Here is a 23,475-nt window from a genome sequence, read left to right on the forward strand (position 1 = left end):
TTTGCACCGACCCGAAGTCCGCGCCGCTCGCGGTCAACCCATCTGGAGAGGGAGACCGCCGCGCACCGGTGAGTGAGTGTGTGTGTGGAGAGAGAGAGAGAGAGAGAGAGAGAGAGAGAGAGGAGAGAGAGAGAGGGTGAGGGAAAGAGACAAGAGAAGGAGAGAGAGAGAGAGAGGATGATGATGGTACAGATGTGTTTTGTGTGGATAGATTATATTTGTTGCATATTGACAGAAGGAGTCGATCCTCATGACCTCAACCTGGTGTCTGGAGTGGATCCAAGCTCCGCCTCCTCCATCACCAACCGCTCGCTGCTGAGAACGAAGAAGCGTGGAAGTCAGCTTCTTCTTCTCTCCATCATTACAAATGCTGGTCACCGCCGCGTTCCTGTTCATCCAGGTGACTGACAGGAGCGACCGGATCAACTGGACTTCCTGCCTCCAGGCTAAAGGCCGCTTCCTTTAATTGGCAGACGAGGACAGAAAATGTAATGTGGCGTCCGTCCGTCCTTCCTGTCCACACACGGGACAGAACACATCAAACTGAGACGCAGACCCAGGAACAAAATACAGATGTTTCAGGGTCAAAGGTCATATGACTATAACTAACTTCCTGTCAGCTTGTGGAGGATCTTGATCCTGAAGCTCTTAGATGCCACAAACAGGTGGAGCCTGAAGAAGAAGTAGAAGAAGAAGAACTGTTTAGATCATTCAGGCCGTAACTTCAATCTAGAGCTCAGTGATGAAGAAAGAGTCTGAGCCTCCTCCCCCTCCTACTCCTCCTTCGTCCTTCGTCTACCCCCCCTCCTACTCCTCCTCAGTCCTCCCCCCTCCTTCTTCTTCCTCCTCCTCCTCCTCCCCCCCCTTCCTCACTCCTCCCTGCTCCTTCTCCTTCCTCCCCCCTCCTCTTCCTCCTCCTCCCCCCGCCTCCCCTCCCTCCCTCCTCCTCCCAGCGTCGCTCCTGATCAACCACCAAAGTTGCTTCACAAGCCATTTTTCCACATCATTACCCATGTGACGCCTGAACACACACACACACACACACACACACACACACACACACACACACACACACACACACACACACACACACTTTGTGACACTTTGACCATGAAGCAGAGAAGACAGCAGACATTCTGACCTGAATCACTCAGCCGTGCTCACGTCGCAGCTTTGCCTCAAAGGAGTCATCAACCGTCCACTGGGTTATGGATGAATGGAGAGATATCATGTATGAACATCATCATCATCACGTATGAGGGCTCAGCTCAGGTATGAGGGCTCAGTAATGCCACAGACTCAGACGGGGACAAAGTCTCTCAACTTGATGTCACAATGTAATGACACTTATTTATCATTGCTTTGATCTGTACGGCCAAGCTACTCAGCCTTCAGCTACACCACAAGCTACTCAGCCTTCAGCTACACTACAAGCTACTCAGCCTTCAGCTACACCACAAGCTACTCAGCCTTCAGCTACACTACAAGCTACTCAGCCTTCAGCTACACTACAAGCTACACAGCCTTCAGCTACACTACAAGCTACACAGCCTTCAGCTACACTACAAGCTACACGGCCTTCAGCTACACTACAAGCTACACGGCCTTCGGCTACACTACAAGCTACCAGGAGAAAGATATTTGGTGTTTTAGCCTCTACAACATTTTCAGACATTTTCAGACTGTGTGTGTGTGTGTGTGTGTGTGTGTGTGTGTGTGTGTGTGTGTGTGTGTGTGTGTGTGTGTGGGGCCATATGGGAGTTGCACTGCAAATTTGCTTTTTTTTCCTGGAACACTTTGCCTTCTTCCTGATGACCCCTCCTGACACACACACACACACACACACACACACACACACACACACACACACACACACACTTCAGGGAGAGCACATTTTCCACTCAATTTGACACAATCAAACACAAAGCGGTTCAAGGTTGAGTCTCTGTGTGTGTGTGTGTGTGTGTGTGTGTGTGTGTGTGTGTCGGAGGTGACAGAGTGCTTACTGCTGTAGCTGAGAAGTGCAGATGAGCGTCCAGGCTGCTGAACTGTGCTGTCTGGGGATCACACGGCCCACAATGCACTGCAGTTAACAGTCATTTTAAGAGTGTGAGTGAGCGGGCGAGCGAGGTGGCCTCTCTCTTTTCCCCCTAATGGAAAGGTCACAGGTTGGAGGAAGCTGAGATTGGTGTTCTTTTGTCGCAGAGCCGCTAAAGGCTCGTTAGCTTTAGAGGTGAGAAACCTCATTCTCTGTAATTAGCTTCCTCTCAATCCGTTACGCCCCGAGCTTCCCTGGACTTTTGAATGTTGCAACGTTTTTAACCCTCAGATAAACAAATCCAAGCTCTGAACGATCGTGTCTCCAGCTTCCACAGAATAATCAGCAGCACCTCTGAGCTTTCTCTTTATTACAAAAACACAACGTTAGCATGAAGCGGCTCCACATATGATTACAACACAAACATGACATCAGCCTGGAACTCGCCCACGCTACGTTTCCACCGCCTGGAATTTGACAAAACAGAACCATTGAATACATTTGTTTGATTAAAAAAAAAGGCCATGCAGTAAAACCGATGGAGAGACAGCGGCTCAGTGAAGAAGGAGGAGCCAGCGGCGATGGCGTCCATGTCCGATGTTGAGCACAGAGGAGGAGGAAGTGTGTGATTGGGCAGCTGATGTGTGAGTCTGGCTGCATGCAGACTTCCCCCCTCCCCACCAGAGCATGAGTGTGTGAGGTTGCACTTGTGAGCACCGGGCTGATGGAGAAGTGGGCCAACGCACAATTCTTATGCTATATTTTAAAGCAGTGCAGTGTAATGTGATGTTTGGAGCCCTCTGGTGGTTTGTTGTCGCTATTTCTTAACATCTGTCTCTCTATTGCTCATAACGTCACTGTTGTGATTTAGGAGTGGAGCGTAAAGACGTAGGATCGCCGCCACAGGAAGCCGGGGCGCTGCGAGCACTCCAGGTGTGTGTGTGTGTGTGTGTGTGTGTGTGTGTGGCGTAGCAGCTTTAGATCTTTGCTTGGTTTTGTCAGAAGCCTGGATGGAAACATAGCTGACGTACAAACGCAGGAGATCAGTCACCTGCTGAGCGGCGGTGAACCCAGGGAGCTCATATCTGATGTGAAAAATGTCCGAGCCATTATGAGTGAATACTTCTGTACAGTCACGCTGAGATAAACCATTCTTCTTCTTCTCCTGACCAGCAGTTCAAATGTCTTCAAAAAATATCTGCTGGAGTGAAGACACATGATCTCACGCCGCGGCTAATCTGTACAGTTTGACAGAGAGGCAGAAGCTCACACTTCCCTGATTTAAATGGCAAAGTTAGCAACCAAGAGCAGGAATATTTACAGTTTCTCTGCATGAATCACAAAGCTCATGCGTACGTAAACACTTTGAATCAGCAGCAACAGAAAGAATACATCAAGAAAGTTCAAGTAACCGCTGCTCTGTGTTCACCGGGCGGCTGCTCTGTGTTCACCAGGCGGCTGCTCTGTGTTCACCAGGCGGCTGCTCTGTGTTCACCAGGCGGCTGCTCTGTGTTCACCGCGCCGCCTGATGTTCCTCCGTCTCCCGTCCATCCCGAGCCTGCAGCTGTCACTTCCTGGGAAACAGGAAAGAGACGAGAAGAAGAGAGGGACACAGATGGCAGCACTTGTTGGTGTGTGTGTGTGTGTGTGTGTGTGTGTGTGTGTGTGTGTGTGTGTGTGTGTGTGTGTGTGTGTGTGTGTGTGTGTGTACCTGCTGCGATGTGGGCCGTACGTGTCCAGCATGAGCGAGCTGGCCTGCTCCAGGCTCCACTGGCAGCCCTGCAGCAGCTCCTCACACTCCGCCCGAGAACGCAGGCCCAGACGGAACAACTGCTCCACCTGAGAGAGGGAGAGAGAGCTAGTGTTGTTGGAATAAGCTGGCAGGCAGACAGACAGACAGGCAGAGAGGGAGGCAGACAGGCAGGCAGGCAGGCAGACGGGCAGAGAGAGAGGCAGAGAGGGAGGGAGACCTTGAGATGTTGCGAGGCTTCAGTGACGCTCCATCTGAAGCTCTGCAGTGCAGCCCGGCTCTCCTCCAGCGTGACGCCGTGCACTGCACCCTGGACCTGTCAATCACACGTTCAGTTACCATGGTGACACTTTAGCGATTCAAATGATGACATTTACTCTGGAGAAAGAAAACTCTAGGTGTTAAACTTCACGCTCCTCCCTCTCACTCGCCTGCTTGATGCTCTGCTCCTGTTGCATGCTGGGAGCTGCAGGTCCTCCATTGTTGTTGTTGTGGGAGGAGTTTGGTTTGGCGCCGCCGGGCTGCTGCATCATGGGCTTGACTGCGGCCATGTTGGCTGCTCCGTATCTGAGGACACGGAGAGGATTAAGACAGAAGAGCTCCGCCTCCTCTGGGCTTCACGCTCTGTTATGATGCTTACCTCTCCAGGAAAGCTGGACGCTCTGGCAGAGGGGCGGGGACGGAAGTCTGTGGGCTGTCAATCAGGCAGGAAAGGCCACGCCCCTCACGAAAGGTCAGAGGATCCAGTAAAGACGTGGACGAGGAGGGGGAGGAGCCTGGAGCTGCCAGCCGGGAATGATGGGAAGTGGCTGAGGGCGAGGAAGGGGAAGTGGAGAGCAGGGATCCCAGCAGGTTTGATGTGCGGCGGGGGGAGACGGACACGGGGGGCGGCGGCAGAGCCATGGGCGAGGAGGAGAGCGGCGGCACCAGCGGGAGCGGAGAGGAGGAGCGGGAGCCCGGCTGAGAGAGGCCGTGGTCTCTGGGTGGGATCTGAGGAGGCCCGTCTTCCTCGTTGCCCAGGGAGATGGAGCTGGTGCGGGCGTGTGGGCGGGGGCTGCGGGCCGACAGCGTGTTCTTAGAGGGTCGCAGCGGGGGGACGGGCGTGCGGGGCGGCAGCACCGGCTTGTCCTCGAAACAGGAAGAGAAGGAAGAGGAGACGGACGAGGGCGAGGGCGGAGGAAGACAGATCTGTCGGTGGGGGCCCAAAGGAGCCATGGGGAGGGGGGAGGAGGGGAGGGAGCGGCCTGTCGCCATGGGAACCTGCAGCTTCACCATCACCTACACAGTGAGAAGTATCACAAAATGAGAGCTGTGTGTTTCACAAGCTGTGTTTGTGATTGATTGGTCAGTTGGTGGTCGGGTGTTTATACCAACATGGTAAACACAAACGCTTCACTCCTGAGTGGTGGGGATGAGCTAAGCTACTAACTTAACTACTGTCCCCCTAGTAGCTTAACAGTAGCTGTACTTTTTTGTGCAAGGAGCTGTTTAGCTTGACAAAAGCTTCACAGCTACTCGACGAGCTCTTAAACGTTTGTCAGGTTTTCTAGGTTTTCCTGCTTTGAGAGTAAAGCAGCACACGTTTGGATTTTTTCCCATGAAGCTACTAAGCTACATTATTTAGGGACTACTTCCAGAGTAGCTTGTAGCTGCCCTGGTGTTTACGTTTCTCTCTACCTCTCTCTGTAGCTCCTGGAAGAGGTCAGCTGACTGCGACTCACTCCTGCCCGGCAACGACGCGCCGGAAGAGGCCGAGGCGTCGTCAGCGTATCCTGTGTTGATGGACAGCACCTCTTGGTCCTCTGATTGGTCCTCCAGGTCCGTAGCGACCTCGTCGTAGGCGGGCTGTGGGAGGGGCCAGTCCAAGATGGAGGGCGTGTCCTGAGGGGGAGAGAGCAAACACTTAAAGTGATGGTTTGGGTGGGATTTTACAAACTGTGGTGTTGTTTGAGGACATTGGGACTTCAGCCCAACGTCTACTCTCATTTAGGTTGACAGGTCAGTGCATTTTTGGAGGTTTTCAGCTCTGTAGGTCTCTAATGGACCCTTATGGATCCATGATCACGTGTTAGAGCCTCTAAAGCTCCTCTACATGAAGACAGTCGCTTTGAAAAGTCTCTGACCTTTGACCCTGAACCCTCTGTATGTTGTGAAGGAATATCTCTCTTGTCACAAAGTTCACTTAGTGACTCCTGGAGATACGTTGAGCTTTTATTGTGGAGGGCAGAGAGAGCCCCACATGGATCCATGAGGGTCCGTTCAGAGCAGATGTTACAGTGGTTGACGGTCTCTGTCCGTCTCTCTCTGTACCTTCAGCGTGTCTTCGTCCGGCTGTGTCTCTGTGAGCGGCGAGGGCGTGGTCGAGCTGAAGCTGTCGTCGGTGAAGTCGATGAGCGACACTTCGCTTCTGGCCGAGCGCACGCTGGAGCCCTCCCAGGGGCGGAGCCTGAGACCCAGGGACACGCCCAGCTTCTTCAGCCCAGACGACGTGCTGGCGGCGTCGTCGTCGTCGTCGTAATCGTCCATCACAGAGTCGTAGAAAGGCTCTGCACAGGAGCAAGGAGACAGAGGGGAGCGAGAGACCGGGACGGAAACTTTAAAAGGTATAAACCATCAAGTATCTCACAAACGCCTTTGTTTGTTTGTTGAGGGTTTTGAGGCGAGTTGATAAAGAGGTCATGTAAACAGACTTCATGTGTTGGACGTGGGACACGAGGTCTGGAGTCACAGCGACGCCACACAGAGAGGAACCACCCAAGAAGAGAGGAAGAACTTACTCTTCAGCAGGACAGCAGGCTGCGGCGGGCGAGGAGGAGGTTGCTCTGAAACGCAGCAGAGAGGAAACGCAGATGAACGCCCCGAAACTCTACAAACTGTACGTTCAGAGCGTTCAGTACCCTTCAGAGACTATACTGTACGTACTCTTAGAGCGGTTGGGGAGTTTGGTCGGCCGGGCGATGTGGGGTTCCATCCCCAGGATGTCGGGGGGGTCCATGGGGTTCCCCAAGTACAGACTGAGGGGAAGAAGACAAACAACGCAGCATGAGCGAGGGCCGAGAGTGCAGAGAGCCCAGGGTCCGGGCTCTCAGAGTGATGGTTCACTGCTGCCCTCTGGTGGTGAGCGGTGGTACGGCCACATCTGTACTAACTAAGTGTGTGTGTGTGTGTGTGTGTGTGTGGCTGACCTGTCTATGCGATCTGCGTGTCCCCAGCTCCTGTGGGGGTCCGTGTCTCCGTGTCCCGTGTGGATGAAGGAGTGTTTGAGCGGTCGGCTGATGTCGTGGGCGGACAGGCCAGCGACTGATGTGACCACGTGGCGAGGAAACTGACCCACACGCAGCGTCCGCCGGTTCTGGCCTCGCCACCAGTAATGTTCTGCTCTGAAAATCCACAAACATCAACGTTTAGGTGAGCCTTTATGGGAAACTAGTTCAATCTCTTCGCCTTAGTAACACAGTATAAACACACACTGACCTTCCCTCTATGATGGTGATGATGTCATTCATGGTTATCTGCAGCTTCTCGTCCTCTTCAAAGTCCTGCAGCGCTCTCATGTCTGTGGGCATCGTCTGGACAACACGCAACGACACGCAACGACAGCATGAGGGAAGCACTACACAGCGTTGCCATGACAGCTATGAAACTACCCGCCGCCATCTTGGGACATCTGAGTGACTGCAGCAGCTCCACGGCCAGGGAGAACCATGGGTGTGGTACGCTGGACGCACAGGTGAACCCTAACCTACACCCACTTTCACAGGGGGAGGGGCTTGTGGAACACTCGCTGTAACCTTAAGAGGAAAGGCTCAATTTGGAGAAAACATTGTGCAACAACACCAAACCTGGGAGTAAAAACACAATGAACCTGAAATGAAACCCAGAGTTGACCTGTAGGGTTGAGCTGCACCTTACAACATCTGTGACATCAGAGGTTACAGGCATCAACCCACAACCTACCTCGAGCAGGAAGTCTCTGAGGGCGATGAAGGTGGGTCGGTCTTCGGGTTTGGGGCTCCAGCACTGCAGCATAACGTTGTAGACGTCCTGAGGACAGTCGTCGGGTTTGCAGAGCCGCTCGGCCTCCGTGTCTACCTTATGGAGGATCTGCAAACACACACGCACAAATACACCTGACCACTTCACGCGGGACGGCACAGGAGAGACTGGCCTGGTGGCAGTGTGGTGTGTGTACCTGGCTCCCGTTAAGGCCCACCCACGGCTCCTGTCCGTGGGTGAACATCTCCCACAGCGTGACGCCAAACATCCACGTGTCAGACGCGTGGGAGAACGTGCGGGACTTCAGAGACTCTGGAGCGCACCTGAGGGGGGGGGAGAGAGAGAGAGCGAGTGAGTCATAAGTCTGAAAATGTTCCATGTGTGTTTGAAGGTCCCGTGGACTCGAGGAGGAGACTGAGGTCAGAAGACACGGTGACTCCTCTCTGCGCTGCACAGACCCTGCTGCCGTCTTACCAGGGGAAGGGGATTTTGTGGCCCTCCTCCATGATGTACTGGTCTGTGTGTGTGGGCAGCGCCCTCATCAGGCCAAAGTCTCCGATCTTCACCATTTCGTTGGTGGACAGCAGAACGTTGCGGGCCGCCAGATCCCTGTGGAGGAAACGCTTCTGCTCCAGGTAGGCCATGCCACACGCCACCTGCACACACACACACACACACACGCACACGCAGCTTCATCACATGTTGTACTTTAATCTAAATCTAAATCTATAACGTCTGGAGTAAGTTAGTGTGTTGACCTGCACAGCGTAGCTACACAGGGAGGAGATGAGGATGTGACCCTGACGCTTCCTCAGACGATCCAACAGAGAGCCCAGGGGGGCCAGCTCAGTCACCTACACACACACACACACACACACACACACACACACACATAATTACAATCAAAGAGCAGGTACAGGGTGTGTGTGTGTGTGTGTGTGTGTGTGTGTGTGTGTGTGTGTGTGTGTGTGTGTGTGTGTGTGTGTGTGTGTGTGTGTGTGTGTGTGTGTGTGTGTGTGTGTGTGTGTCTCACCATCTTCATGGGTTGCGTGAGGACGATCCCATAGAGGCGGATCAGGTTCTGGTGGCTGAGAGAATGCATGGCGTTCACCTCTCTGATGAAGTCGTCCAGAGCGTCCGGGTCCAGCAGGCTGGCCTTCAGACACTTCACTGCCACAGACAGCTGAAGACCCGGGGCCACATGTGTGAAGTTCAATCAATCAGTCGGGATAAAGACTTTTATATTTATATGTCGACCTGCTGTTAGGCCCCTCCCCCTTCTCACCACTCTGCCGTTGGGTCCGGTCCATTCTCCTCGCCGCACCACGCCAAACGTGCCGTCTCCCAGCCGCTCAAACAGCTGAAGCTCCGCCTCTCTGACCAGACAGGTGAGCGACGCCCCCGAATCGCCGCTGGCCGGGGTCGGACCGGGCGACGCCCCCTGGGCGAGGGGCTGCTGGGGGTCGGCGTCGGGTCGTTTCACTGGAAACACCTGTGTGTGTGTGTGTGTGTGTGTGTGAACTCACTAAGAATACACAAACAACCCAACAAACCTTGCCTAGATGCTGTGTGTGTGTGTGTGTGTGTGTGTGTGTGTGTGTGTGTGTGTGACCTTGCTCATCCAGGACTTGCGTTTGTAGAGCGCTCTCCTCCTCTTCACCGCCTCCCACAGCCTCCTCTGACCTGAAACAACCAGGCTGGTATGAATTGTGCAGTGATTGTGTAGTTGCAGTGTGTGAGTGTGTGCGTCTGGTAACCTGGGCGACCCATTCCGATTTTCTCCAAGTCTTCATTCTTGACGTAGTCGAAGTGCGACAGGCGCGTCACGTTGAGCTCGTCACGGATCCGAATGAAATACTGCTGCAGCTGGACGTCTGTCAGCAACTCAAGCAGCCACTCTGTGCCTTCCTCACACTGCACACACACACACACACACACACACACACACACACACACACACACACACACACACACACACACACACACACACTCTGGATGGTTGTCTATGGTACAGCCCTCAAAATCAAAACAATTCTTCATGAGCATCTTTCTGCCTAAGACACACACACACACACACACACACACACACACACACACACACACTGAATCCAACTTTACCGTTTGTCCGCCGACTCGCTCTCTGATCCCCGTCTCTCTCTCCTCTTCATCCTCCTCCTCTGCCTCCTCCGCTCCTCGGTTGTAAGGAAGGCGTCGGTACATGTAGCTCTCCCCCATGCTGCGAGCGCCTGGCCTGCTCTTCCTCCTCCTCCTCCTCCTCCTCCTCCGTCTGTCTGCAGAGCTGAATGTTCCGAGGAGCTCTCTGTCGTGTTCCCTTTACTCTGACTGGAGTTCTCCTATTCTCCTCTCAGCTCCATGACCTTCTCTCTCTCTCTCTCTCTGCTCAGTCGATGGGCGCACACACACCACACACACACACAGACACACACAGACACACACAGACACACACACAGTGAGACTCCACTCTCCCTCACCATTCAGATGGATCATAAGCTATCTCTCTGTCTCTCTCTCTCTCCACGTTTCCTGTCGTCCTTTCTTTCTCCTGCTGACTCACGACGTTCTGCAGCGTAGGGCACCTCCATACATCCTCCCTCCCTCTCTCTATCCCTCTCTCTCTCTCTCTCTCCCTCCCTCCCTCCCTCTCTCCCCGTGGCTCAGCAGCTGATGTTAATAATTCAGCAGCTCCACTCTGAGCTCAGACTGTATGGACACACACAGATGAGGGAGTGAATGCATGGACGCTGATGTTTGATGTCAGCCCAACCCTGCACTCTCTCTTGGTCCTCTCTTATTTGCTGCCATGGTGACGACACACAGCTGTCCTCACCGGTCCTGTGGTCTGTAGGAAGGAGAGAGCTCCTCTACAGGAAGCTGTGTGTTCACTTAGACGCTAACGTCTTCCCCCCCGCCCCTTCCTTACATTCAGACTCATTACATGTGGGCGTGGCACAATCTGCCATTTAACCACTCGCAGTACAACACACACACACACACACGCACACACACACACACCTGTACATGGTTATATGTTTATACTGACTCAGAGGGGAGAAGTGACAGGAGTGACACTGAGCCATTACCATTAGCAACCGTGGATAACTAAGAAAGACTCATTTGTTCATACAGCAGCAGCGATGACATCACTGCATGGCTCTTCACACCTTCATGCACTCGTCTATGAGATGACATCATTTGTATCTCATCCACGAAATTCAAACGTGCTGGTGTGTGTGTGTGTGTGTGTGTGTGTGTGTGTGTGTGTGTGTGTGTGTGTGTGTGTGTGTGTGTGTGTGTGTGTGTGTGTGTGTGTGTGTCCCCAAAGCCGGAGCTTTCTGTCCATCTGTGCACACGTTTCTTATTGAGGGCGTTGTTCTAAATATAGGAAGCTAAATGTGTGTGTGTGTGTGTGTGTGTGTGTGTACTGTTCTGCTTTGCTGTCTCATCCCAGCGTCGCGCACCTGAGACCCTTAGGCCTCTTAACGCTACACTGTTATCATACAGGATGACATCATCTTAAATGGTGGACTGGTTTCAGTATAAACTCTCAAAACTGAACCGGAGGGGATCAGATGATGTCGCTCATTGGTCAGAAATTCGGCAAAATATCGAGCAAACATGGCGGAGCGGCGCAGCATCTGGTCCCAACAGCACACGGCCCATAATGCATAGCGTGTTTGGCTCACTTCCTGTAACTGGGCTGAATCGGGGTGAAACTGCTGTCTCACTGAAATTCCCCAGCATCGGGGTTGAATTGTAACAAATGTGAGACGACCCGGTCTGCTCCCAGACGAGCTCCTGGGCGACCTGAGCCAGGAGATGAGTGGAACATCTCACATCCTCCTCAGAGTGGAACGCAGCCCGAGGAAGCCTCTGGCAGATGGAGACCGGCCTGTCGCCTCAGACGGGGGCCAGGCTGGCTCCATATCGGCTCCGCGGGGAGTCAGGAGTGAGATCCTGCCTCAATCTAACAAAGTATGCGAGGAGTAACTCCTGCTGTGGCCGCCCTCTGCTGGACACAAAGAGGAGTGCAGCCAGACTGTATCTGCGTCCGGCCCGCTTGAAGCTCCGACACACTCAGGACTGATATCTTAACTAAAGGAACCTGGAGAAAAGACGACAAGCTGTTTCTTTATCTTCTGATTGCATACAATTACATATTTATTCGTTTATTTAAGTGAATCCTGAGGTTTGTTATGATAGTTTTCTCAGAAGTGGCTATATGTAGAATGGACTTGTTTATTTTTGTTGTTGTAGTTCTTCTTCCTTTGGCCTTAATGAAAGAATCGCTTCTTTCAATCTCTATTCATCTCTCTTATCTTTGGGTAGAGAAGCACAGACGGAACATCCTGGTCCTAATGTCCTCAGTCGTCTTCAGCCAGCATCCCGCTGCTGGGTTGTAGCGATGGAATGTGATGTTTTCAATATCAGAACACACACACACCATCTTTAATTGGTGCAGCTTCTAACACGCACACACACACGCGCACACACGCACACACACATACACACACGCGCACACTCTGTAAAGCTGATTATCCTGTCACCTGCCTGTCTGAGTTCTGATCAACATCTCAATCTTTGTTTAATTTACTTGATATTTATAATAATTATAGATCAAACTGCAACCGCGTAGCATCTCTCTCTCTCACAGACACACACACACACACACATACACACACACGCACATCATGCAGGCGGAGCGGTAACGGTACCAGGCGCACCGACCTGAGTCGTCCTCCTCCCGGTCCGGCCCGCTTCCCCCCGGGATGGCGCAGAGCTCCGGCGGGGCCGTTGTGGTTATCGGTGATTCGGCTCCGTTAATTCCGGTCGCTCCTCAGTGCGCCTGCCGAGATTCGAGCGTCACTGGCCCGGCTGTGCGTAACCTTAAAGGAGCGCTCACCAAAATAAGACCACTTCCGCTCTGGGCACCGGGCCTTTCAAAATAAGAGCTCAAAGTGAACTGTTAAGCACGAAACGACGCTCATTTCACAAAGTACTTAAGTCCTTTAGTACTTAAAGAAAAAAGAAGCGCAATATTCACAGAACCGCAACGTGCAGTGTTTGACAGTGTAGCGTTTTACACTGGGATTCCCCCCCCCCCCAATTCAGTTTGCTGTTAATTGGAATCACAACTCCCCACGTGAAAGCAATGATGTAATTGTTGTGTGTGTGTGTGTGTGTGTGTGTTCCTATAGACTGGTATGTGATCTCTGCCATGTGACTGTGTTCATGTGCTCATCACATGTCAGTACAGTGTGGTGAACAGGAGCAGGAGAGTGGAACACACAAAACACACACACACACACCTCAGACTGGGATGCATTTATTAGTTATTACAGTTTCAACATTTCCAAACTGTTTGGTCAGCAGGTTTTGCTTCGTACCGACATCGTAGCGCCACACACAGACACACACACACACACACACGTAGTTGGGGGGTCCACTTGGCAATTTAGCTTTGCGATTGAGCAGGTTCCACTTTTGAAGTTAGATTAAGGAACCAAAGCAGACTGGATCTGATCGGCCCCCTGCTGGAGGAGCTCTGTAAGGCCTTCAGCAGAGATAGAGCTCCAGAGAGGCAGAGCGGCAAACAGAGCGGCTAGAAACCAGCACAGCCTCGCCAGTAAAGGTCAAAGGTCACACAGACATCACAATTGTCCCCGTGAATGTTCCAGATTTAATACTGCATGAGCTCAGAAGAACAAAAAAAAATACATGGACAGTATCAAAGAGGTACTTCCTGTCTGAGCTTCAGAATAAAAGCTCCACATAAACCAAGAGCCTTCACTTTTAATTTGTGAATTCATTGAAGCCTGGTGAGCTTTTTTTTTTTTTTTACCCCAACACAAACACACACACACACACACACACACAGACAAAACAAATAAATAGGTCAAGTATAAAACTCTGGGAAACACTGCTCCCGATAAGTTGTTCCACCCTTCAAAGTGAAATATGAGAGACGCTGCCCTCCATACACACACACACACACACACACACACACAGGTAGGCAGACAGACACACTACCATCCCTGCTGGCCATCATGGAAGGCACTGCTCCCGATAAGTGAACATATTGGAGATGTAAGCGGCTCCAAACTGCTCTGTGCAACATAAACGTCCCAAACCCCTCTTCCCTTCTTTCCTTCCCTTCTTCACTTCCCTTCTTTCCTTTCCGTGGCGTTGGTCTAGCAGATGCTGCTGTAGGATCAGACAGTATAACCGTCATAATTATGGAAGGCACTGCTCCCGATAACGTGGTATAAAAAGACAAACCCATAAATATATTTATAGCAGGCGCTGCCACTCATAAATACAAAACAACACAAGTAGAGATAAAGAGACAGAGACAGGGGGAGGAGTCAGAGGGAAGGAGTCAGATCAGAGGGGAGGAGTCAGGAGGAGAGGCAGAGAAGGAGCTGGGGGGGTTGACACATAGACACTCAGACACACACACAGAGAGACAGACACACACACACACACACACACACACACACAGAGACACACACAGACACACACACTCACAGAGACACACACACACACACCCCCTGCCCTCTTCAGATGTGGTTGTTCAGATCCCAGATGTCTGTCGTCATGGCGTTGGCGCAGCCCTGCAGGCTCCAGCTGGCCAGAGCTAGCTCAATGTGCAGCAGCTTCATGTCCGTCGTCTCGGCGATGGCCGCCAGAGTGTGTGTGCCCCGTCCCAGCAGGAGGTGACGGAAAGGAACGTCCACAGGAGACACGTACGCCGAGAGGAGGTTGTGTTCAACCTGGCATGAGGGAGAAGAAGACAGCGGCGTTTACATCGCTCCATCTACACACACATGCAGGGTTAGCCACACACACACACACACACACACACACACACACACACACACACACACACACACACACACACACACACACACACACACACACACACACACACACACACACACACACACACACACACACACACACACACACACACACACACACACACACACACACACACACACACACACACACACACACACACACACACACACACACACACACACACACACACACACACCCTCATGATCCTGTCGTTGAGGATGCGACACGCCTCCTTGTCACGGACGTCAATATTGGCGGCGGCGGTCTTGATGGCGGCGGCGGCTCGTTGGAAGGATCCTCGTGCGCTGTTCATCCAGTCAGGACTCACGCCCTCCAGCTGGCCCAACTGCCCCACGCAAAGACCCGTCACCAACACAAACATCAGAAGGACAGAACATGTGGCGGTGTGGTGGTGTGTGTGCGTGACCCTGCAGACCTGCGTGAGCGCCGTGACGCGCTTGTAGACCTGGACCACGGCCTTGGTGAGGCTGCCGCCGTACCGGCTCACGTCCAGAGGCAGCAGGTGGTCGTGAACCAGCCGCAGAGCCATCGCCCCCGCCAACCGGCCCGCCGCCGCCGCCATCTCACTGCTGCGATGGTTGGTCTCATAGCCCAGGTGGTCCATGTCGTCCAGGGTGGTGCCATAGTACGGATAAGAGTCGGCCTTTAGAGACACACACACACAGTGACACACACACAGGGACACACACGCACACGCAGACAAACACACAGACCAACACTGATTAGACCGACATCACTACACATGCGCCTCAACAACACAGACTGTGTGTTAGTGTGTGTGTGTGTGTGTGTGTGTGTGTGTGTGTGTGTGTGTGTGTGTGTGTGTGTGTGTGTGTGTGTGTGTGTGTGTGTGTACACAGGTTTTGCTCCGAGGCTCACATTTTGAGAGGTGAAGTGGAAGGAGACGGAGGGAATCCCAGAGGAGGCCAGGAAGGGATAGGAAGCATCCTCCAGGGACATGGGCCTCAGCCTGGACACACACACACAAAGGTCAAAGTTGAACGTTTGCCATGATCCTTCTTCTTCTTCCTCTCTGTGCTTCTGTGTCGTTCTCTACTTACACGCTGCTCTCCCATGTAGCTCCTCCCACCATGTCGTACACCGACCCAGAACCCAGCGGACTTTGGACCTGTGCAGACGGGGCAAACGGACGTGAAGCGACCCGGCACAGACAGACAGACAGACAGACAGGCAGGCAGGCAGACAGACGAGGTGGTGGTGATTTACGCTTACGTCTCTCATGGCGCTCTCAAGGACGCCGTACAGCAGAGGACTCGCCGAGGCCGCCAAGCTTCCACGACCTGCCGACACGACGGGAGACTCGGTAAGCTGTGTGTGTGTGTGTGTGTGTGTGTGTGTGTGTGTGTGTGTGTGTGTGTGTGTGTGTGTGTGTGTGTGTGTGTGTGTGTGTGTGTGTGTGGTACAGACCCATGACGGCGCCGTCCAGGCTTATGTAGCTGACGGCACATCTGTCGAGCGAGGACACGTAGCCCTAAGGAGGAAGTGAACATGAAAGAAGCATGAAGACCTGGGTTCTTCCACCGTTCCTCTCTGTGCGGTGATGTCGCTCTTCTTACCTCCAACCACTCGGTGGCGCCGACACTTCCGAACTCTCCGGCGCTCCAGCTGGCGAACACCAGGCTTCTCTTGGGCTTGAAACCGTCTAAGAACACACAAACATGCAGATGTGAAGTCCAAGTCTAAGTCACGTGAAGCCATCGCTGAGTAGAGGAAGTGGGCCGTTTCCCCGGTTACCCTTCTGCACCATCTGGCTGACGGCCTTGGCGAGCTCCGTCAGGATGGCCGTGCCCACGGTGGCTCTGGCCGAGCCGCTGCCCCAAGCGTCTCTCTGAGCTCCCAGCACCACGAAACGATCTGCACACACACACACACACACACACACACACACACACACACACACACACACACACACACACACACACACACACACACACACACACACACACACACACACACAGGGTCAAACAGACTGCTGTGGCCGCCATCGTCCACGCCTGCCTAAGAAGCCACGCCCTACCAGGATCTATGAGTCCTCTGATGACTCCAAACACGTTGTGGATCTCCTTGGCGACCAGAACGTTGTTCACCTCGACCGTGGCGTTCTCCACGCCTCCCAGCGTGTACGCCGCTGAAGGAATGCCACCTTTAAAACCGCTGCTGACCTCCGCTTCAGGGCCGCCCATCTTCCTAGAGAGCAGAGCGACGGCCAGGGGAACATTGGTGAGTGACACACAGACAAACACACACACACACCCACACGCACACACGCACACACGGCGGTTGGCCTCACTTCAGAAAAGCCGCGGCCATCTGGGCGGTGATGGTCTGGGCCGGGATGGCGGGCAGGCCGGATGAGCGGGTCGGGGGGAACTGGGTGTGGTTGAAGGAAGGAAATCCAGGAGTGTAAGGGTCGCCGGAGCCCAGGTGGACCTGAAGACAATCCAGAGGTGATTAGAGGCAAAGACAGACAGGAACCCTCCGAGTGCCGCCTGAGATCTGACTCACGTGTCCGTACAGCGGCGTGTTGGCATCATAGCTGTAGTCCTGAGGGTCTGGGTAGACCAGGACAGCGGAGGCCCCCTTTGCTGCAGCATTGGCTACCTGGACAGGAGACAAAAGAAGAAGACAAACAGGCACGTCCCCTCTTAAAGACACGATAAAGCAAACTGGAGGATGAAGTTGGAGCGTGCGTGCGTGCGTGCGTTGGCCCACCTGCTGAGGGAACCCCAGGCGTCCGGCTCGCAGCAGCATCACGCAGCCTCTCAGCTCCACGCCCGTCCTCTCCAGAACACTCAGGTCCACTTGGCGGCCGTAGTTGCCGTACACCAGCTTGCCCTACACGTGCCGACAGAGAGAGGGTGCGTTCCATTCGTTAGGACGCACGGTTTCCACTCACGGTTGAGGCTCAAGTGGAGGAAACTCACCGGGACACTTCCTGTGGCGCTGTAGGCGAGATAGCCCTGAGGCAAGAAGACCTCCGACCCCAAGAGGACGCGGTTTGGACGCTCGCTGTCGGTAGGAGCAAAGGACGAAAGGTATGACCCTCAATCCAACTCCTCAGAAGATCAATCATCATATCAGTTTATTAGTTTGTAACCAAACCCGGCGCTGAACTGAACCGGGCTCACGTACCCGTCTGGCGCCGGCAGCGGGACGTAGTGGACGTCGGTCCACGGCTTCATCTGCAGCTTCTCAAACTGGTCAAAGATCTGATTTCCAAGGCGAGCGTCTCCTTCACTGCCCGCTGATCGTCTGGGCACGTCAAAGTCTCTGGAGACAAACGCAACGCTCACATCAGACGTCTGGGATCTGTGTGTGTGTGTGTGTGTGTGTGTGTGTGTGTGTGTGTGTGTGTAGATAGACGCACAGATACACACCTCAGAGTTTCCTCAAAGGCGCGGGACGTGAGTTTCTGCGACAGTAATTTGGAGACGTCCTTCCAGTCCATCTGAGCTTCTGGCGCCGGCGGTGGCGGGGGCGGGGGCGGAGCGTCAGCCTGCACCTCTGCTTCCTCCTTCCTTCCTTCCGGCTTCCGGTGGCTGACGTAGCCGACCGAGTAGCCTGGACACGAGCACAGGCACCAAGAGGACTCACACTCCACGCCAACAGCACACGCTTTCACACCACGCAAGCTAGCTACCCTGAACTGACTCTGCCCGTAAGGTGCAGTACCTACAGAAACCATAGGGGCGGCATTGTTCCCTTGATCTTAGCAGAGAAGAGGCAACGACTCCTGCCCTCATTTACACCAGTCAGAATAGTTGTCGTGAACTCGTGCAGGAGTTTCACGTCACCATGGAACTGAGGGTCGGGCCTCACGTCGCCCCCTTGTGGACAAAGTGTCAAACAAACATGGAGGAAACCTGTCGGACCCAACAAACAATGACTTTGCCCTACCGATGGTGAAGATCAGCAGGATTCCCAGGGCCATGAAGCAAAGAGTCTGCCGGCTGCGATGCTGGGGAGGGGAGCTGAGGCTCCCGGGGCCAGACCGGACCCGTACCTGGTCCTGGTCCTGGTCCTGGTCCTCGGCGTGGTCTACGGGGTCGTCGGACAGCGTGACCTCCATGTGTGTCCCTCCGCCGTCCTCGGGCTGCAGGGTGAACCTGCTGTACCGCTCACTGTTCACCTACAGGGGGCAGGAGCACCACACAGGTCCACACAACGCCCACCACAACACAGAGAACAAGAAATCTACACTCTTCTTCCTTTTCTTCTTCCTCTTCTTCTTCTTCTTGGTCTGGTCTTCACCGTCTGTGTTTTTGTGCGTTGGTTCTTCGTCGATGCAGAAGGAACACCATTGCTCCCTCACACCAAGCGCACCCGCGGCTCATTGTGGCTCGCTAAGATCGCTGCGTATTTGCTGTTTACACTACCCAGAATGCATAGCGTCTGCGTACCACTTTGGTCTAGACCACAGGAAGCGTTTGCTCTCGTCTGCAGACCAGGAGCAGGCGGAGCGCTTTCAAAATAAAGCACCAGGCGGCGAAGGCATGGAAATGGACTGGGATGCACTCACCATCTTGTTGAACGCTGTCCTCAGTCGATCCATGGTCGTCGTCGTCGGCGATCTGAAGACAGAAGGAGGGCAAAATACAGGAAAACTCAAAAACCAAACACACAAAGTGACGCAGTGAGGCAAAGAGAGAGCAACATGAGGAGGAGAGAGGGGGGGAGAGAGGGTGTGTGTGCGTGGGCGTGTGTGTACATAGGTGTGTGTCTGTACGGGTGTGTGTGTGTGTGTGTGTGTAGATGGAAACAGAGCTGCTTTTCACACGGACATGAAGGTTTCCAGTAGGTGTGTTTGTGTAAACAAGCAGCCGTTACTCAGTGAGGGTAGGGGGGGGGGAGAGAGAGAGGGAGAGAGAGAGAGACAGACAGAGACAGAGAGAGAGGGAGGGAGAGAGAGAGAGAGGGAGAGAGAGAGAGAGACCTTCTGTAGGCTGAATGGATTTAGGATCTTATATTTAAGATATATTTTCATACTGTTTTATAGTTGAGTCTATTGTGTGTGTGTGTGTGTGCAGAGCTGTATATCATTTGTTGTTGCCGTGGAAACATTTCCTGTCGGCCTGTCACCTGTAGCATCTTCACCTTCTGCCACATCGCTGAATCATCTTCCTTCCTCTTCGTCTTCCTCTAACGTTTCATGCATTACCGCCACCAGCTGGGCTGAAGGCGGTAATGCAGAATCATCCATCAGATGCTATTTCAACTGAGACACACATAATTGTCACAGCCTTAACTGTGACCTTTGACCCCGGCCGCTGTTTGCTTCACCTGCTGACTCCATTCTTCTGTTTCTGCTTTTATTTCATATTTCTAAATATCTTTGAGAGAGATGATTGGTGTTGTGCCTTTGTGTGCGTGTGCAGTTGATAGTGTGTGATGATAATGTGTGCCATCATCGAGCCACATGTGGAAGCCGACGCAGTTTGACTCCATCTGAGACGAGATGAGGCTCAGACAGGAAGTGATGCAGCGGCGTCTCCTTATCTAAGTCAAAGTCGTGACATTTTACTGGAAAGACATTCAATCTCCTAGCATGGCTGAAGTGATAAACAGAGGATCGTCTCAGGCAGGCAGGAAGCAGACTAGACCTGTTATTGACTTTACATTACATTACATTACATTACGGTCATTTAGCAGACGCTTTTATCCAAAGCGACTTACAATAAGTGTGTTCAACAAAGGTAGATAGAAGAACTTCAGGTCACTTTCAGAGTAAAACAACACAGCAGATTGAGTCGTTACTCCAAATATATCTGCAATCTCACTATGACCAATACTTCTTCATTCATGTTTGTTGACATTTCATTGCATAGAAAATATCAGATAGTTTAGATATAATAATATAACTTGACTAATTTAAATCTATTGTCTGTTGTCTTTACTTTGTATTTTTTCTGGTTTAAAGTACAATAAATCAGGAGTATGTAGTATGTATATATACTCTTTTAAAGAATACAAATAAGTCCAGTATATTACAGTTTAGGGCAGTATAGTATAGTACTTATGTGTATATAAGTGTTTCGTAATGGAGTGTTTAATCTCCACAATAGTGCATTCAAACTCCAAATCAGAGACAGAAAATCTAATTGGATAAAGTCTGAATCACCATGAGACATATTCTGTTCACGGTTTATAGACTTTAATGTGAATGTGTGACTCAGACGCTTTAGCGCTGCATCGTTTACATGACTAAGCTAGGCGACGCGTTCACGGACCAGAGAGACAAGAGACCTGCGGAGGAGCAACATTTAAAGTAACATGAAGGACGGACATGTTGTTTCATCTGACCTGTGTCCGTGTCCGTGTCCGTGTGCGTGTGCGTGTGCGCGTCCTCACCGTGCAGCCGGTGTCCTTCCCTGCCCGCCAAGCCGCGATTATTTTATAACCGCACATCCGCATTACGTCATTACGTCAACGAGCTAATACAGCCATGAGGAGCGGGTGATGCTGCCTTTATGTGCCGTGGGAAATCTCATAAATGCACATGCTAGGGGTGCTGGAGTTTTGTTTTGTTTTTAAATTGGAGTGATGTAGAGAATAAAGTTGTAATACATCGGGGTTCCTCTAGGTTTAATTTGCGCGAAAGAAGTCAATCTTATTTTATTTGGATAATTTGAGCACTCAAGTCTGCACACCCTTCATTTGACACTCAGGCTTTCTTCTCGAAACTTCTCATAATGTCTCTTTATGACATTCTGCTGTGTGTCATTCCACACACATCTAAATGTATCACTCAAAATAATTTCCCTTCAAAAAATATCTGTGTTCCATTCCAAGAAATGGAAGTCCTGCGTCCTGTAAACATATTTGATGTAGCCTCACATTTCCTTCTTGGCAAGCCCTGACAAACAACTCACTGTGCCTCACCGATGCAGTTTGCTCACTGAGGTGTGTTTTAAAAAAAACACAAGCTGCTGATAAAATCCTCCAAAGTATGTTTAAGCCTGTTTAGTAGCTGTTGGTTACTGGAAGGTCACCACGAAGTAAAAACAAACCAGGAGGGGAAGAGAAGTATAACAGGAAGAAGGAAAGAGAAGAAGAGGTCCTCCCTGTAAACTGCAGTTCCTTTACCAATAATTAACAAACATGACAACCGGTGCCCCCAAATCTGCCCTTAGAAAAATAACCTTCATTCATTTGTTGTTTCTATTCCCTCACATATGAGGGAGGAGCTTGTTACTCTGTGGTTCAGACGATCTGTGAGCTGTTATGTCGTGGCCGCTTGTATCTGTTCTTTACTTTCTGGGTATCTCATAATAATGATGTGGTGTCAGCACAGAGGACTTTACTGTACTGCATTCAAACCACAACATAGGAGCTGTGACTGATGTCTTTGTGAATAAATGTAAGAAACCTTGAATGCAACACTGCAGATTCCACATGTGTGTATTCTGTGAGTGTGTATCCACATGGACACCAGGTGGCAAAATGCAATTGCAGTTACAAAGCTGTCCCAGATGGTGTCACCTTAGTGCTTTGGATTGAAATAAGCGCTCGTCTCTGGAGAGGAGAGGAGAGGGGAGGAGAGGGGAGGAGCTCCCAGCTCAGAGCTCTCAGGGTCAGATAAAAGTGTGTGTGTCTCTCCACAGGCAGCAGCACAGCTGGATGCTGTGAGGAGTCGATTTCATAACACTTATGACTTTTTTTTCGGCATTTTCAATCAACCTCTCAAACCAGAGTGAATGGAGCTCTGTAGAGCCTTCAGCTGAGCATCAGGCTCCTCCAACCCGCTCTCCTGATGAGGTGTGGCAGAAGTGAGTCTTCACAGAGATGAGCTGTGGGGCCGGATGTACTCTTGGGTGCTTGGGTGAGTTGAAAGAAAAGGAAGTTGTGATTGTGAGAGAGTGCAGGGGAATAAGTTCCCTAAAGCTTCAGGAGTTTAGTGAGACAGCCTCCGTGTGCAGACATTCATGGCTCCTACATGCACTACAAGATAGTACAACTCCAGAGTGAGAGTCTGGAGGTTTTACATTTCCATTGAAAAGCAGCAAATCTGTTGAAGCAGACAGAGATTCTGTCGCTCTCGCTCCGACAGTGAATGGGAGAGACTATTGAAGGACCTACAAGATGTTAGTTTGAGCTCTGAACACCATAGAAATGTATTCCAGCAGCGTTGACAGTTCTGAAACACTCATATTGAATCACCAGAGGTCCTGGGTTCAGATCCCTTGTTGTCTCTGGTTTGTGATGATGAAGTCTGTGAGGGTTTACTCAGCGGAGCATGTTAGCCATGACCGTTGACCAAGGCATTGCCGTTTCCCTGAGTAGAACTTGAGCTCCATCCAGTGACACTGTGATGGTGGAAGGTTCCCTCTCTCTCTTCTATATCTCTTGATCGTCCCATCTGGCTCTTTCTGCTGCTGCCAGCACATTCTCCACTGCATGCAGTTTGATCCACAGAGGCTTGGTGTGTGTGTGTGTGTGTGTGTGTGCATCTGTGTGTGTGTGCATCTGTGTGTGAGGCTTTCTATACGTTCATGCCAGGGTAACAGAATGAGAGGTGAGCAGACTTTATATAGGCAGTAATGCAACATTTAGATATAAATAAAGCAAAACAATGAATTGGAATTGGAGCTCCATGTAAACACCAGCTGGAACTATCGCACTCACTGTGTGGGCGTTTAGTATCGCGAGATTTGCTCAACATAGGTGCCAACCAAGGTTTGAGTCCAGAGAGATGACGCCTTCACTGACTATCGGAAATTCTGCATCGTTTGTAATAAGCTGTCGGCCTGTGAGTCACAATGAAGAACGATGA

General features: G+C 51.9%; 2 protein-coding genes across 5 annotated transcripts; both read right to left on the minus strand.

The window, feature by feature from the left end:
• Window positions 1–3,524: 3,524 nt before the first annotated feature.
• On the minus strand, window positions 3,525–12,671 carry tnk2a (tyrosine kinase, non-receptor, 2a). 2 transcript variants are annotated; one of them, XM_076140369.1, is made up of 21 exons: window positions 12,531–12,671; window positions 9,903–10,181; window positions 9,542–9,698; window positions 9,397–9,467; window positions 9,070–9,276; window positions 8,818–8,967; window positions 8,543–8,638; window positions 8,259–8,440; window positions 7,981–8,107; window positions 7,746–7,892; window positions 7,263–7,357; window positions 6,974–7,168; window positions 6,711–6,802; window positions 6,566–6,610; window positions 6,099–6,334; window positions 5,466–5,669; window positions 4,429–5,066; window positions 4,220–4,355; window positions 4,009–4,104; window positions 3,750–3,877; window positions 3,525–3,612 (listed from the first exon to the last, which is right to left on the minus strand). In XM_076140369.1, exons 2-21 carry the CDS (start codon window positions 10,017–10,019, stop codon window positions 3,606–3,608), a joined length of 3,126 nt encoding a protein of 1,041 aa, XP_075996484.1. In that variant the 5' UTR covers window positions 10,020–10,181; window positions 12,531–12,671; the 3' UTR covers window positions 3,525–3,605. The 2 variants fall into 2 exon arrangements, with proteins under 2 accessions (XP_075996484.1, XP_075996483.1); XM_076140368.1 differs by having other exon boundaries at window positions 9,903–10,179; window positions 12,527–12,671.
• A 441-nt stretch (window positions 12,672–13,112) lies between these two features.
• On the minus strand, window positions 13,113–21,098 carry LOC142990551 (transferrin receptor protein 1-like). 3 transcript variants are annotated; one of them, XM_076140365.1, is made up of 19 exons: window positions 21,054–21,098; window positions 19,225–19,276; window positions 18,603–18,834; window positions 18,083–18,266; window positions 17,838–17,975; window positions 17,630–17,714; window positions 17,418–17,540; window positions 17,211–17,306; window positions 16,996–17,135; window positions 16,723–16,892; window positions 16,440–16,559; window positions 16,262–16,347; window positions 16,113–16,176; window positions 15,918–15,985; window positions 15,746–15,813; window positions 15,564–15,654; window positions 15,100–15,327; window positions 14,860–15,009; window positions 13,113–14,575 (listed from the first exon to the last, which is right to left on the minus strand). In XM_076140365.1, exons 2-19 carry the CDS (start codon window positions 19,255–19,257, stop codon window positions 14,363–14,365), a joined length of 2,289 nt encoding a protein of 762 aa, XP_075996480.1. In that variant the 5' UTR covers window positions 19,258–19,276; window positions 21,054–21,098; the 3' UTR covers window positions 13,113–14,362. The 3 variants fall into 3 exon arrangements, with proteins under 3 accessions (XP_075996480.1, XP_075996482.1, XP_075996481.1); XM_076140367.1 differs by having other exon boundaries at window positions 21,006–21,098; XM_076140366.1 differs by lacking the exon at window positions 21,054–21,098 and having other exon boundaries at window positions 19,225–19,618.
• Between the last annotated feature and the right edge of the window lie 2,377 nt (window positions 21,099–23,475).

This window comes from Genypterus blacodes, unplaced genomic scaffold (assembly GCF_046128005.1).
Source record: "Genypterus blacodes isolate CSIRO-AG114 ecotype Tasmania unplaced genomic scaffold, CSIRO-AGI_Gbla_v1 ptg000589l_1, whole genome shotgun sequence".
NCBI lineage: Eukaryota > Metazoa > Chordata > Actinopteri > Ophidiiformes > Ophidiidae > Genypterus > Genypterus blacodes.

Bases quoted from the DNA above. Each gene is read 5' to 3' on its own strand.
- tnk2a (XM_076140369.1), bottom strand. From the start codon at position 10,019: ATGGGGGAGAGCTACATGTACCGACGCCTTCCTTACAACCGAGGAGCG. The intron at 6,611-6,710 runs GTACGTACAGTA...GCTGCGTTTCAG, and splicing joins ACTCCCCAACCGCTCTAAGA to AGCAACCTCCTCCTCGCCCG. The intron at 5,670-6,098 runs GTACAGAGAGAG...TCTCCCCCTCAG, and splicing joins CGGACGAAGACACGCTGAAG to GACACGCCCTCCATCTTGGA.
- LOC142990551 (XM_076140365.1), bottom strand. From the start codon at position 19,257: ATGGATCGACTGAGGACAGCGTTCAACAAGATG. The intron at 17,541-17,629 runs GTGAGTTTCCTC...CGGCACGTGTAG, and splicing joins GCGCCACAGGAAGTGTCCCG to GGCAAGCTGGTGTACGGCAA. The intron at 15,814-15,917 runs GTAAGCGTAAAT...CCGTCTGCACAG, and splicing joins TTGAGAGCGCCATGAGAGAC to GTCCAAAGTCCGCTGGGTTC.